The sequence below is a fragment of the Carassius gibelio genome, chromosome B20 (genome assembly GCF_023724105.1).
Source record: "Carassius gibelio isolate Cgi1373 ecotype wild population from Czech Republic chromosome B20, carGib1.2-hapl.c, whole genome shotgun sequence".
Lineage (NCBI taxonomy): Eukaryota > Metazoa > Chordata > Actinopteri > Cypriniformes > Cyprinidae > Carassius > Carassius gibelio.
In genome coordinates, this window is record NC_068415.1 from 17955629 (window position 1) to 17969815 (window position 14187).

Here is a 14187-nt window from a genome sequence, read left to right on the forward strand (position 1 = left end):
AAAAAAAAAAAAAAAATGTCTCCTTAAGATTATTTTCTTCTTATTTTCCTCATTTGTAAGTTGCTTTGGAAAAAAACTGCCTGCAAAATAAATACATGTAAAAGCATTAAAAGAAGTAGTCAACCATTAATGCTCCCACAGTTTATTAGTTGTATGTTGTAGTCTGTATCAAAGTGCTTTATTATAAATTATTGTAATGTAATTTACATTCCTGAATTTTCAAGAGATGCAGCTGTCCATTGGCACTGCACTATATGAGAAACATCACATTCTCTGAGACCATGACCTGGTTGATATCATGCATGTGCTCCAGCAGAAGGTTAATACTGTTCTGCTCAAACTCTTCATCCTGGTCTTTGTTTATGTGAGTTAGAAGATCAGCACGCCACTGACTGAGACCGGGTCACTTTAAAGGACTTCAGTAGAGCTGCATTGAAGATCTAACCAGGTCAAGTCAAAAGGGTCATGCAGGTCAAATCAGTCTCCATATCTATTTGTGTCCACTAGTGGTCTCACATCCCCATAGGCACCTCACCGTAGGCACTACGGCACTCGTATGCGTTCCCCAGCCACCACTGAGGAGCGGATGGGGAGACTTTCAAACCTAACCACTCTCCGTCAAAAGGGGAGTGAGCTGGGGTGCTTGGCGCAAATGTTCTGGACCATGGGCGTAGGTTTGGTCTCAGCTTTGGTGGGGACACCCCCATACCCCCCCCCCCCCCCGAATTATTTTGTTGTAAGATACCAGTGATTTAATGATTTCCTTTTTTATTTCAGACTGTTGGCAATACAGAATATCACAATACAGAAGTGAATCTACTTCATCTCACTATATTGTGCCCTGACACCGATATACCATCCTGTATACTGTCCCTAAAGAGCTAGTATAACTGTATAATCTCATAAATGCACTCTCAAAAAAAAAAAAAAAAAACACCTGAGACTGTGTAATGCTGAACAACCAAACGTTTATTAACATAAATTATTATGTACATTAGTATTTACACTAACAAAAAATACAAATCTAACAAATCTAAATAAATAAATATAATAACCTTTTTCTATTATAAACACTATTTACCCATAGACTCACGTTTATGTTGACTGCAAGATTCTAAGTTAAGGTAAAGGCTAATTGACATTCAGTTACTTGCTAACGTAGTATTCTATCATCCTGGGTAATACTATCACCAGTTAATACTATTTTCCACAGTAGAATCTGCATTTGAAAGCCTGGTCAGTCACTACTGCTAGTTTATTTGTGTGGCTAGCTAGATATTTTGCTTACTTACACTACTCTGACTCTGCTTTATGAAAAAGCTTCTTATGTCCCTTTTGCATAAGGCATCTACAAAGTAAAAAAAGGGGCAAAAAAAAAAACGGAATATTAAAATGTTTTTACTCTGGCCTTTGTATGTGGCAGAGAGACAGCCCTGGTAACTTACTGTCGGCGTCGTCAACATGCGCGCGCGCACACACACACACAGCGTGCGCATTACCCGCTCGCTGCTAGTGCAAGCACAAAAGTAGTCCCGGTCCACGCGTGTAGTCTGTCAGATACCCCGCCGTCAATCAAATTACAGCGTTTCTTGTACTGTCGTCATCCTGGCCGTTAGAATCGATCCAAATAGCAGTGCAAAGATCCAAATAGCAGTTCAAATTAGATTTGTTAAATAGTGGTGGGGACAAATTTGTCATCTCAAAATATTGATAGGGACTAGTACCTAGCGTCCCCCCCTAAACCTACGCCCATGGTTCTGGACAATGGCAGTGGTGATGGGGTACAATGATGCGTCGAGTCAGGCTCCCGTTTACCCTCCAGAGTCGAGTCAGGTTCCCGTTGACCCTCCAGAGTCGAGTCAGGTTCCCGTTGACCCTCCAGAGTCGAGTTAGGTTCCCGTTGACCCTCCTGAGTCGAGTCAGGTTCCCGATGACCCTCCTGAGTTGTGTCAGGTTCCCGTTGACCCTCCTGAGTCGAGTCAGGTTCCCGATGACCCTCCTGAGTTGTGTCAGGTTCCCGTTGACCCTCCAGAGTCGAGTCAGGTTCCCGATGACCCTCCTGAGCTGAGTCAGGTTCCCGTTGACCCTCCAGAGTCGAGTCAGGTTCCCGATGACCCTCCTGAGTCGAGTCAGGTTCCCGATAAACCTCCTGAGTCGAGTCAGGTTCCCGTTGACCCTCCAGAGTCGAGTCAGGTTCCCGATGACCCTCCTGAGCTGAGTCAGGTTCCCGTTGACCCTCCAGAGTCGAGTCAGGTTCCCGATGACCCTCCTGAGTCGAGTCAGGTTCCCGATAAACCTCCTGAGTCGAGTCAGGTTCCCGTTGACCCTCCAGAGTCGAGTCAAGTCACCGTTGAAAACTCCAGAGTCAGGTCAAGTCACCGTTGACACTCTGGCCGGTGTTAATAAAATCTTCCAACATGATGATGTAGACATGTAGGCACATGTTAGAATGAGCCGTTTTGTGGGGTGGGGTGTGGTTGACTCTTTTTTTTTTTATCTGAAAAAATGAAAAACAAAACATAAACAACTTGAATATTCGATCTCTACATGTGGGCCCCTCTCCGCTGTTTGGTCAACCAAACATTACAACATAATAATAGTCCTCCTCTTCTCAAGCCATTCATTAATTTGGCAGTTTGATCAAGAGAAAGAGATAAAACTTAGTAGAAATACTTTAAGAATCCATAGCGGCAGATGACTCTTATTATGTTTTTTAAGGAATATTATTATTTTGTAATGTTTGGTTGACCAATCAGCGGAGAGTGGCGTTTCATTCCTGCCCACATGTAGAGACTGAATATTCAAGTTCCTTATTCATTTTCTATCCTTACGTAAAAAAAAGAACAAATTAAAAATGTTTTTTTTTTTTTTTCAGACATCAATATTAAATTAAAAATAATTATTGGATGGAAGACACCCTGTTTTGCTACCTAGGTGCGCTTTAAAGTATGTATCCCCCCAAAATTATTATTATTTTTTTTCTTATTTGTATATTCAAAATTGTATTTAAAGTCGTTATCTCATAACACCATTTATTGCTGTTGTAACTGTGCAATGTAAATTATTTAATTTGTTACAGTTTTGAAGGCCATCTCAGTGGGAGGGAGGGAATGACTAACTTGCTGTTAAACTCCTCATATGAATGAACCTTGATATTATCTGTCAGAAACATTATTAACGCTCTCAAAAACAGTATGGAAAACAATGAGAAACAATGAAAAACAGGTGAATAAAGACTGGCAATCAATGTTTAGTCAGTTTAATGTTCTGAAATGATTATTTAAAGACATGTAAAGCATTTTTGCTCGTTTATGTGGGTCATCCCAAGCATGGTTGCAGTATATATATATATTTTATATTTTATATACTAAATATTTTTTAGTTTATCATGTATATAAATTTTGTTTTATTTGATCAGATAACATTTTAACCTGTCATATGGTCAATGTGCTCTTCAGATGTTAAAATGTACCCCACATTTCACTTCCAATTTTTGAACCACATGTGGATGTACACAAACTGAGAAATTCAAAAAGTGTTACTTTGTGGCCCTCTCTTTAACACTAGTGCAAAGACTTGTAGAACAAGTACAGTAGGTCACAGAATTAAATAAAATATTAATACCATACCATTTCATTCAGTATAGTAGTTCATATAAACATTCATAAGAGCACTAGACAAAGTTATCAGATATAGCAATGGTTATTAATAAAAACTATTAATGTAATATGCATTGTGGCAAGTTTTTGGGCTTTTTTTAAATGTTGTTAATGATTTCACCACCAGCAACAAATCTAATATTCTCTCTGAGTTTCCATGTTCCATTATGAACATTAACTGGTTTTAACAGGAATAAAACCAAAAATCATGGTTCTTGCAGCCATGGTAACCGTAAATTAACCATGGTTTTGTACTAAAAGTTTGCTACTGTTATACTAAAAGTATACTTAAAAGTATACTTGTATATAATAGAAAGTGGGCCAATTTAGTTCTAAGGAGTATTGAAACAGAACACTTACAAGTATACTACTAGAACACTGATATTTGTATACTTGCTACATAAAGTATCCTTAAAACATAAACTTTCCTTAAGCATACTTAAAATAAACCTGACGTATACTTGAAGCTTTTTGGTAAGGGCGTTTTTACTCTGTGCAAGTGTAAAAATAAATAAATAAATAAAATTTACACAATTTAAATTGTTAGTTAAACTCTGGGTGGACCAGTTAAAAATAACCCAGAAAAGGTGTTAACTTTCTCACTCTGAGTGTTATTTTAACACAATCAAATTTGCTGTAATAGATACCCTAAAAGGAGATGTATGTTGAGTATGCATTATGATTGGATGAGATAGAAACATCCTGGTTTGATTGGATTATAAATACTGAGTCCAAGTGTTCCTTTTTGTCACACACTTTGCAGATGCTCTGTATATCTGTCTGACTTTCTTGCAAGAACAAACTCAATTTTTTCTTGTTCTACAATACTCTCTGAGGTATTGTCTCACAATAAGAGTTGGAAACATTTTTCCATAACAAAGGTGAGTTAATCTTCAGCAAATTTTCTTTTTTGGTGAACTTTCATTAAATTTAATTTAACTCTTAGCCAAATCATTATCAAGAATTACTTTTACCATGTCTAATAATATCAAGTTAACCTTTAGTGTAATAAATCATAAACTATTGGATAAAAGCTTGTATCACTGCAGACTAGGCTCTTTTGTTCTATAAACTGGTTAATACACAATGCACTTATGTTCTGAAGAGAGCGTCTCAGAGTGAAGTTCTCATGGCGTCTCTCCATACATTACTGATTCTGTGTGGATGTGCCACAGCCCTGTGTTTGGTGAGTACAGAATTCAGATGTCAGAGAAACTATTTTGCGATCATGTGTTAATTAATATTGTGTTAAAGCAAAACTTACACAGGTTTTGTTATATTAAAATACAATGAACTTTTTCAAGACTGAATGAGTTTTATGATAGTTTGTAGTTATTTCATACAATATTAAAACTTACACTGTAATAACTTCTTGTTGTCAATGTGCACCTCTGACAATTATCTCTCAAATGTTTTCTTTAAAAGCCAACATCTTCACTCACAGGTGAGTCATAACAATCTATACAACAATATATTAAATATTGTTTTACATTTTTAAATAGTTTTTTTTTTATATTTTATAAAATGTTAAGACTTTTTTGTAGGCAATACAGTGATTGATGTGGATAATGGAAAAGACCTGGATATATTTGAAATAAATGAAGGTTTGTGGAAACATTATCACATCTTAAATCTGTAGCATATTTCTATAACAGTTTTGCATTAACTGCTGTCTCATTCAACAGCGGCAGGACTTGACCTGGTGGAAGGAGACATTCTGATAAAGGAGGTCAGTGTTTTCTTTGAACAAATTCTCAAGTCACTTTCCACAAACAGGATACAAATTAGGGCCTTAATCTCTGGGCCTAAAAAAAAAATTATACAATATTTGGTAAGTCTTTCTATATTTATAATACATTATAAAGGTATTCTTAAAGCATAATGCATTATAAAAAATATTATAATATGTTGTATCATATCATGAATATACATAAGAACAGTTTTAATATATTATAATATTTACTTATTTGTGGTTATATCTTTTAAGAGTAAAATTATTTATATTTCCACTTTCACAATGGATTATATTTCTCATAGTTATAATGTATTATAAGTCTCGTATCTTGCCATTTTTCTGATGCTACTTTACTCAAAACAGTTAAAGACCACTTATAAGTAGTAATAATAATAATAATACAATATTATTATTATTGATATACAACATCAAATGACCATAAGATCAGATATCAGATCAGATGAATGTGTAATATGACACATTTGCTTTGAACTATTGTAATTGTAATAAATAAATAAATAAAAAAATAATAAAAAAAAAAACTGATGGTACCCTTTAGACAGTTGTTGATAATTAACTTATTGATATGTAGTTGATATGCAACTACATATCAGCTAGCAGACATAAGAGTATAAATCTGCTACTATAAATATATGCTAACACTTTATTTTGATGGTCAACCAACAGATAAACTGACTATAAATGTCTTTGCAAGTACGTCAGCTTATTCTACCAATCTAGATTCTATCATCCTTGAGCATACTTATATGCTAATCAGAGTAAGTTGGCATGTAGTTGCAAAGCTGCTTATAGTCAATTGATTAAGGGCACCATCAAAATAAAATCTGACCATATAAAACACAGAATTTTTTTTCAGTCGGGATATTAAGTTCACATCAATTAATTAACATTAGCTCCACAGAAACACTCAATTAACACTCAGCATCTAACCACTCACAAGCTGTAGTAAGATACTGTGCAGATATTAAATAAACAATGTCAAGATATGATACAGTCCATTATACTGTAATGAAATAGATTTAATATGGTGTTCATTGTGTGTCACAAATAATTATACTCTTAAACTTATAACCACAAATACGTAAATATTATGATGTATTATAATTGTTGTTATGATTATTCATAAGTTGATATAACATATTATAAGCTTTTTTATAATGCATTATGCATTCATTATAATGCCTTAAGAATACCCTTATAATGTATTATAAAAATGGGCTAAATAGAAAGTGTTACCAAATATTTTTTTAAAGACACTCTTAAACTTCAGATGTGTAAATACAGTAAGATACACTAAACATCACAAACATCAAAATACTATCCTATTAATAAAATCCTATTTTGGTTTATATTTAACAGGGAGAAGACAGAAACACTATTCTGGGTGAAAAGTATCGATGGCCAACCACTGTGCCATATGTCCTAGACAGCAGCCTCGGTCTGTGAATATAATAATAACTGATTCAGTTCTGTTGAATTTATGCTTTGACCTGTATATGATAATATAATTCTATGTAACTTAATATTTGCTCCAAATTAAACACTAACTATACCTTCTTTGTTTTATTTTCTGACTTTCTGATATATATATATATATATATATATATATATAGAAATCAATGCTAAAGGTGTGATACTGAGAGCACTTGAGCAATACAGACTCAAGACCTGTATTGACTTTAAACCCTGGAATGAAGAGCCAAACTACATTTTCGTATTTAAAGGCAGAGGGTAAGAGAAGAAAACTTCAAACCACTACACACGTTTAAACTCATCTTCACACATTGTGCAATAATAAAAACTCTATTCACATGTATTTAAATGTGTCACTTTTTTTTCTTCAAACAAAAATCTACCAAATAAATCTTACTCTTAAAGTCCCCATGAAATATTTGTTTTTTGTTTGTTTTTTAGTATGACTAGGCTATATATAAGCTATAGTGTGCTCCAAAACAATGAAAAAAATTGCATTTAGGATATATAGTCATTGAAAACTTTCAGTCTCTAACTTTCCTCAATATGGATCAACGATATTTCAGCTTCTCATCAAACTTTCTGTCCAACCAAATGCTTTATAGAATCGGGAGCGCCCCGTCTATAGGATCAGAATTCTAGAAAATGTATTTGCAGTCATGAATAAAAAAATAACAAGCGTGAAAGAGACGTAATCCCTGAAACAGATCTACCTACTTCCCTTACCAAAAAGTAGTATACTTCAAGTTTATTTTATTAAGTATACATAAGTAAAGCTCAAGTATATGTTTAAGTATACTTTATGTAGCAAGTATACAAATATCAATGTTCTGAAAGTGAAAGTCATGACATTTCCTTAGTATGGTTATCCATACTCTGAATTGGTGCTCTGCATCTAACCCATCCAAGTGCACACACACAGCAGAGAGAAGTGAACACACACCCAGAGTAGTGGGCAGCTATATATCCAGTGCCCGGGGAGCAACTGGGGGTTCAGTGCCTTGCTCAAGGGCACTTCAGCCATGGGTATTGAGGGTGGAAGAGAGCACTGTTCATTTACTCCCTCCAACCAGCATGAGACTCAAACCAGCAACCTTCTGGTAATTAGCCTGGCTGTCTAACCATTAGGCCACAGCTGCCCACAGTGGACCACTTTCTAGTATATAAAATATACTTTTAAGAATATTTTAAGTATAACAGTCGCAAACTTTGAGTATACAACTAGTTAACCTCTATGTTTGTAGTTTGTACTGTAATTACACTTTAAGTGAACTTATACTGATAGTTCACTAATTAAATACTTTGTACACTTTGAAGTATAGTCTCAGTAAACTACTAGTTTAGTAAATTTATACTGCAAGTAAACTCATAAGTTTTCTTTACGATAACTTTACATCACTTTAAGTATACTACTATGTCCCTATTTAGGTTTGAATCTGTATATATTTTGTTATATGAATATGTGAACATACAAAACATCCAAAGAAAGTACAGGGTATCTGCTTGTAAATAAAAACATTTTATTCTAGCTTCATGCAATCTTTTTTAGACACTTTAATGTGAGTAAGTTTCATAAAAAAATAAAGAAATAACTTTTGAACAAAAAGCTAAAAAAAAAAACTTAAATTGGATTAAGAATGATAATCAAAACGTTGATTAAATCGATCAGCACCCCAAAGATTGACTGTAATTATTACCTCTCCATCGATTTTATTCCATAATGTTACAGTTTTTATGCTGTTTCATGTCAGAGAATTATGTGTTAGATTACATGTGTTAGTATCTGTTGCTTCTTTTCTTTTTCACTTGTGTTTTCTTTTTTTATTCTGTGGAGAAGATGAAGACTAGTGCCCTCTACCATATAATAATGAAAACACAGATTCAATAAGTATAGCTTAAATATATTTATACTTTTTGTAAGTATAAGTCAAGTATACTTAAATTTAATTTTAAGTACATAAAGCCCATTTCTAAAACGTTTCTAAACTAAAAGCATACTTTCCTACTTTTAGTTTAAAAGAAGTATACTAAAAGCACACTTGAATAATCTTCGTTAAGGGTTGCCCAATATGGAAATAAGTAGCACAAATAAGTGTGCTACTTATCTTTGGCAAACTGGCAACCCTGTACACGTGTTCTCTCTCTCTCTCCATTGTGGATAAACGCGCTTGCTTTCTGAAAACACAGGTGATCTTGAAGTTTTGCGATCTCCACTTGAATATTCTCAGAAAAATGTTATTAATCAACTGTTAATTTATGACAACACACACAGAGAAAGAGAGAGAGAGGCTGTGCATGTATGAATGACCATATACTAACTCTTTGTTAAGAAAGATGTAGCTTTTGTGCAATTAAGCTATTTAGTTAATGCAGGGCAGTGCTAAAAAGTTTGTTCCTGGATGTCTGAGTGTGATCACAATGTGAAAGAATCTCTCAGTAATGTATGGTAACCCATGTTCCCTGAAGGAGGGAACAGAGACGTTACACAGTGCGGACATATAAGGAGAGCGCATACAGTTGCACATTCGGTTTTTGTCTGAGGAGCAGAGGTGATATGCCTCAGCCATACAGCAGTGGTACAGCAACTGTTGCAACGGAACGTAACCAAGGAAAGAGGGTTACCATACGTAACTGAGATGTTCCCTTTCAGTCAGTCACGTTCGATGTTACGATCCGTATGGAAATCGCCCCCTCCAGTGCCCTACGAAATCCTGCAAGTACCCCCACACCAATCAGGACGGAATATAGGACAGGGCTTTGGCAGAGGAACCCTCCTCTGCTGTTCCGTACAGTGGATATGGATAACACTGGGAAAGCAAACTTAATTGGGGAACGCTACGGAAGCCACATCCTGTGTATAGGAGATAACATGTAGAAATTACACCTATGGACTGGCCATAGGGCAGTGCTACATATAGAACAGCGAAAGAGTTCTGCCAGGCAAAGACACTGTCTTAACATAAGGGAAGCTGTACCGTGAAAGAATACGCATCTCTTACTCTCACCAGAACTCCCGGGAGCAGAGCAATAGGGGGAAAGGTGTACAGACAAAGCCTCGGCCAGGTCTGTACCATAGCGTCCAGTCCCAGAGGAGCTGGATGAACTAGAGAGAACCAAAGGGGACATTGTGATGTCTCTTGAGTCGCAAAGAAATCTATTTGAGCTCTGCCAAAAATTCTCCATATCTGCTTCACCACCTCGGAGTGAAGTTTCCATTCCCCGGGCCTCCGCCCCTGCCTCGACAGTATGTCTGCTCCCATATTTAGTTTCCCAGGAATATATACTGCTCTTAATGAGACGAGTTTGCCCTGGGACCACACAAGGATCTGGTGCGCCAGCTTGTACAAGGGGCGTGAATGCAGACCTCCCTGGTGGTTGATATAAGAAATTTGTTGTCGGTTCGCACCAACACATGGTGACCCCTTAGGTCTGGGAGGAAGTGCTTCAGTGCACGAAAAACTGCTAGCATCTCTAGACAATTGATATGCCATGTCAGATGGCGACCACTCCACAGACCACGGGCTGGGTGCCCACTCATGACCACATCCCAACCAGTGAGGGATGCATCTGTCGCTAGTATTACACAGTGACAAGGAGCTCCCAGCACTGGGCCCTGATTCAAGAACCAAGGTTTCTTCCACATTTCCAAGGCACGGAGGCAGTGCTGCATGACCTTGATAGTTCAAAGTGGATTGCCCCTCTGGGAAAATCCCTTGGTCTTGAGCCATCACTGTAGGGATCTCATGTACAGCAGGCCAAGAGGTATCACGTTGGACCCAGCTGCCATCAGACCCAACAATCTCTGAAATTGTTTGTCAGTGAGTGACTGCCCTTCTTTGACACTCTTGACTGAGATGAGGATCGACTCGATATGAGCAGGGGACAGACGTGCCTGCATTGTGGTCGAATAGGTGGTTCTCTGAACAGGAGAAAGTACACTCTTCTTGCTGTTCAGTCTCAAACCCAGCTCCCCCATATGTGCGAGAATGACATCTTGATGTTGAGCCGCAACCTGCTCTGACTGAGCTAAAATCAACCAACCTCATCTACACATTTCATGAACGTGCGGGGTGAGAGTGCAAGGCCGAAGGGAAGTACTCGATATTGGTAAGCTTCACCCCCGAAAGCGAACTTCAGAAACTTCCTGTGTTGTGGAAGGATGGATATGTGGGATGGATATCTACTGTGACAAACCAGTCCTTGGATCTGATTTGAGCTACAACATGCATGATTGTGCATTTTGAACTTCAGTTTCATAACTGATTGATTTAAGACCCGCAGATCTATGATCGGAAGCAATCCTTCTTTGGAACTATGAAATACCAGCTGTAGAACCCGGAATCCCTGTCTTGAGGAGGGACCACCTCGATGGCCTCCTTCCCTAATAGGGTTTTCACTTATTGTTCCATAACCAGAGCCTGCTCGGGGCCTACTAACATTGGAGTAACCCAGTTGAATCTCGGCGGTGGAGAGCAGAACTGAATACGGTAGCATTTTTCTACTGTGCGCAGGACCCATTGAGATATATTTGGGAGTAGTTTCCACGCTGCTAAATAATCTACTAAGGGAATCAGTCTCTCGAGACTGACCTCTGGTGTAAGAGGCGCCCGAAGGGGCGGTGAGCATCTCAGCTCCGCTACACACGTGGGTGGAAAATATTGAGGACATTGTTCGCTGGAGGCCGCTGTGCCCTGGAACTCTGGCAGGGTTGGCAGACTGGACCCCAGAGGGCGCTGAGGCGAGACAGGCACCGTATAATGCGGTGTACGCCGCTCTACCCCAGTAGGGGACGCCCTCTGCAGTTGTGACCAAAACGTGTCAGGACTTCTTAGCTGAGGACCTCCCAGCCTGAAGTACGGCCCTCAGATCTGCCTTAGGCTGGGAAAACCCTTGTTCAGAGCATTGGTTCAGAGCGTTGCTTCAGCCTCCGGACCCGACACAGGGGAGCGCGGGCGGCAACTCTCTGACGATAGACTGAGAGGGCTGCTCCCGCCAAGCAGCCCCTCCAGTATATATAATTTCTCAGAGTGAGATAAATGTCATTATATTCCTTAGAATTTAATGCAAACAAACAATCAGACAAGTAAACATGGTCTGCTTTGTTGATATAATTCATATCTAACTTCTCATAGTCAGATAAATACTGAATTTAATTCCTCAGAATTAATGCAGTTAACCAATCAGGCGAGTAAAGACGGTCTGCACAAACAGTATTAATCTCCTTGGAGATAAGTAGCTGCACCTGCGAGTTCACAGAGGGGGAAGGAACCGCTGCACGTGCTTCCGAACCTCGAGAACGAACTCTAGATCTAGGGAACATGGGTGGAGATAGACAGAGCCGTCTTTGACCAATCCCCAGATATGCGAGAAGCACAGTCAGCCTCCTTATTTTTCCCGAGAGCTGACTGTGTGAGCTGCGCTCCTCATTAATGCTGCTCGTTATAAAGTTAGGCATAATATGCTTGTGAGACTGATGCTTGTGCAACTGTTGTCTGTAGGAGATAGGGACGTGTCCGTCTCCACACCCTCTAGCAGATCTATCTGCGATCCCAGCGAATGTAGGCACCGCTCTGCCTCGGTGAAAGTGGGACTGACACAGCGAGGATAGCTGGTTGAAGACTCCCTCTTGAGAAGAGTGCTCCGGGATCAAAGTGTCCACACTGGCTTGTACCAATGCAGGCAGTCGGTTCCCTCAAGAGCTGAAACAGAGGGCCTCGATCCCAGGCAGACCACGCACAGTCTATGTATCCCCACTCGTGATGTAGCGAGGAACACACAATCTGAAACGCGATCTGGATTCGCCTTTCAGATGTCTCATCTTAGCTTTGCTCTTTGACTATTGCTTACTCTTTGAGGAGCTAATAGTGACAAACAACAATAAATAAGACTGACAAGACAGAATGACATGCACACACAGAACGCTTGCTGAAAGACGCGAAGCTGATGCCAGCTGTGCGGCTCATGCCTTTATAGCTTCCCCGCCCGTGACGTCACGCTCTTCTATAAAACAGATTAGATATAATATTCAGAGTCGCTTACGGTAAACGCGTTCCCCATAGCGCTTCAATGCAGCTCGAGTTCCTGAATAGGAAATAACATTTAAATACATTTTTTTAAATTTTACTCCAAAACCAAAATGCTTAAAAATATAGGATGCTCAACAGCATCAAATGCTTTATAGAAATCTAAAAACATAAGAAATCCACCTCACCACAATCGAGTAAATCTAATCTAATATTATGGATTGAAATCCACCAGCTTCTTATATACACTACTTTACAGATTTAATATGGCCTCAAAAATGGTTTAATTAGCCTTTGCATTTCTTTTATTTTACTCCATTACTTTTGCTTCATCTTTCTTTTCAACATTAGGTCAGGAATCTTTGCCCTTGGTGTCTAGTTGTAGTTTTGCAGGTTTAATCAGTTTTTGTGAAGCATCTTGATTTAAAACAGTAGGAATTACTTCAAGCAAATTTTTTGGAACACCTACCACAAGCTTGAAAAAAAATGAATGCAGCTGCTTAACCCATCATCTTCACACGGCCCTGTTCACATAGTAGTTTCTGTATGGTTGATGGCATGTAGTGTACTATATAGGGTATACTGAACAATTCAAACACCGTACATATTATTATATGAGTTGAGCCTCTTTTTGAAATAGCCAGCAGTATTTTGTTCATATCACAGCTTGGGTCAGAGCTGTTGATCTCAGTAAATACACATTTGAACATTTATGACAGCCACAGTCTAACTCTAATAGATTTCCCCTTTAGTTTTAATTTGAAACTTTAACTAAAGGATGTATAATTAGAAAACTGAGACACTTCAAGGCACTTCAGTGGATCTTTAATCACTTAAATTTATTACATAATATTTTAGGCAAATAAGCATGTTGGACCGTTTCAGGTATTTGAAAACATTTAGATTTTTATTGCACTGGCTGTATCTGAGGGGTGTATGTATTTGAAAAAAAAAAAAAAAACATAAATTCAGGGTGATGAAAAGGTGATGTTTTTATGTTCAATCAGATGTTACTCAAAGGTGGGGAATCGACGGATGGGGAAACAAGAGTTGTCAATTGGTGAAAACTGTGACCATTTAGGAACAGTGGAGCACGAGTTTCTGCATGCACTGGGTTTCTGGCACGAACAATCCAGATCTGACAGAGACGACTACGTTATCATCGTGTGGGACCAGATTCAAAAGCGTAAGTATTGAATTCTTAAATACACGCATCAATAATAAGATCATTTTGTCTTACAAAACTCCCAAAATCTATAAATATACTTATATTAAA

The 14187-nt window shown here is 38.1% G+C and overlaps 1 protein-coding gene across 8 annotated transcripts in view; it reads left to right on the forward strand.

Annotated features, from left to right (window-relative positions):
* The window catches only part of LOC127983865 (meprin A subunit beta), a 163470-nt gene that overhangs the window by 101357 nt on the left and 47926 nt on the right, over nt 1-14187 (forward strand). For 3 of the 8 annotated variants that reach the window (XM_052586241.1, XM_052586235.1, XM_052586231.1), the window contains exons 1-2: nt 4413-4540; nt 4765-4845. The exons of 1 other annotated variant lie outside the window; for it this stretch is intronic. In XM_052586241.1, coding sequence (XP_052442201.1) covers nt 4789-4845 — 57 coding nt within the window. In that variant the 5' untranslated portion in view covers nt 4413-4540; nt 4765-4788. Of the gene's footprint in view, nt 1-4412; nt 4541-4764; nt 4846-5084; nt 5104-5191; nt 5264-5344; nt 5389-6774; nt 6854-7028; nt 7147-13918; nt 14098-14187 lie in introns of those variants that run through there. 4 more of the 8 variants (XM_052586242.1, XM_052586239.1, XM_052586234.1 and 1 more) reach the window with 4 other exon arrangements.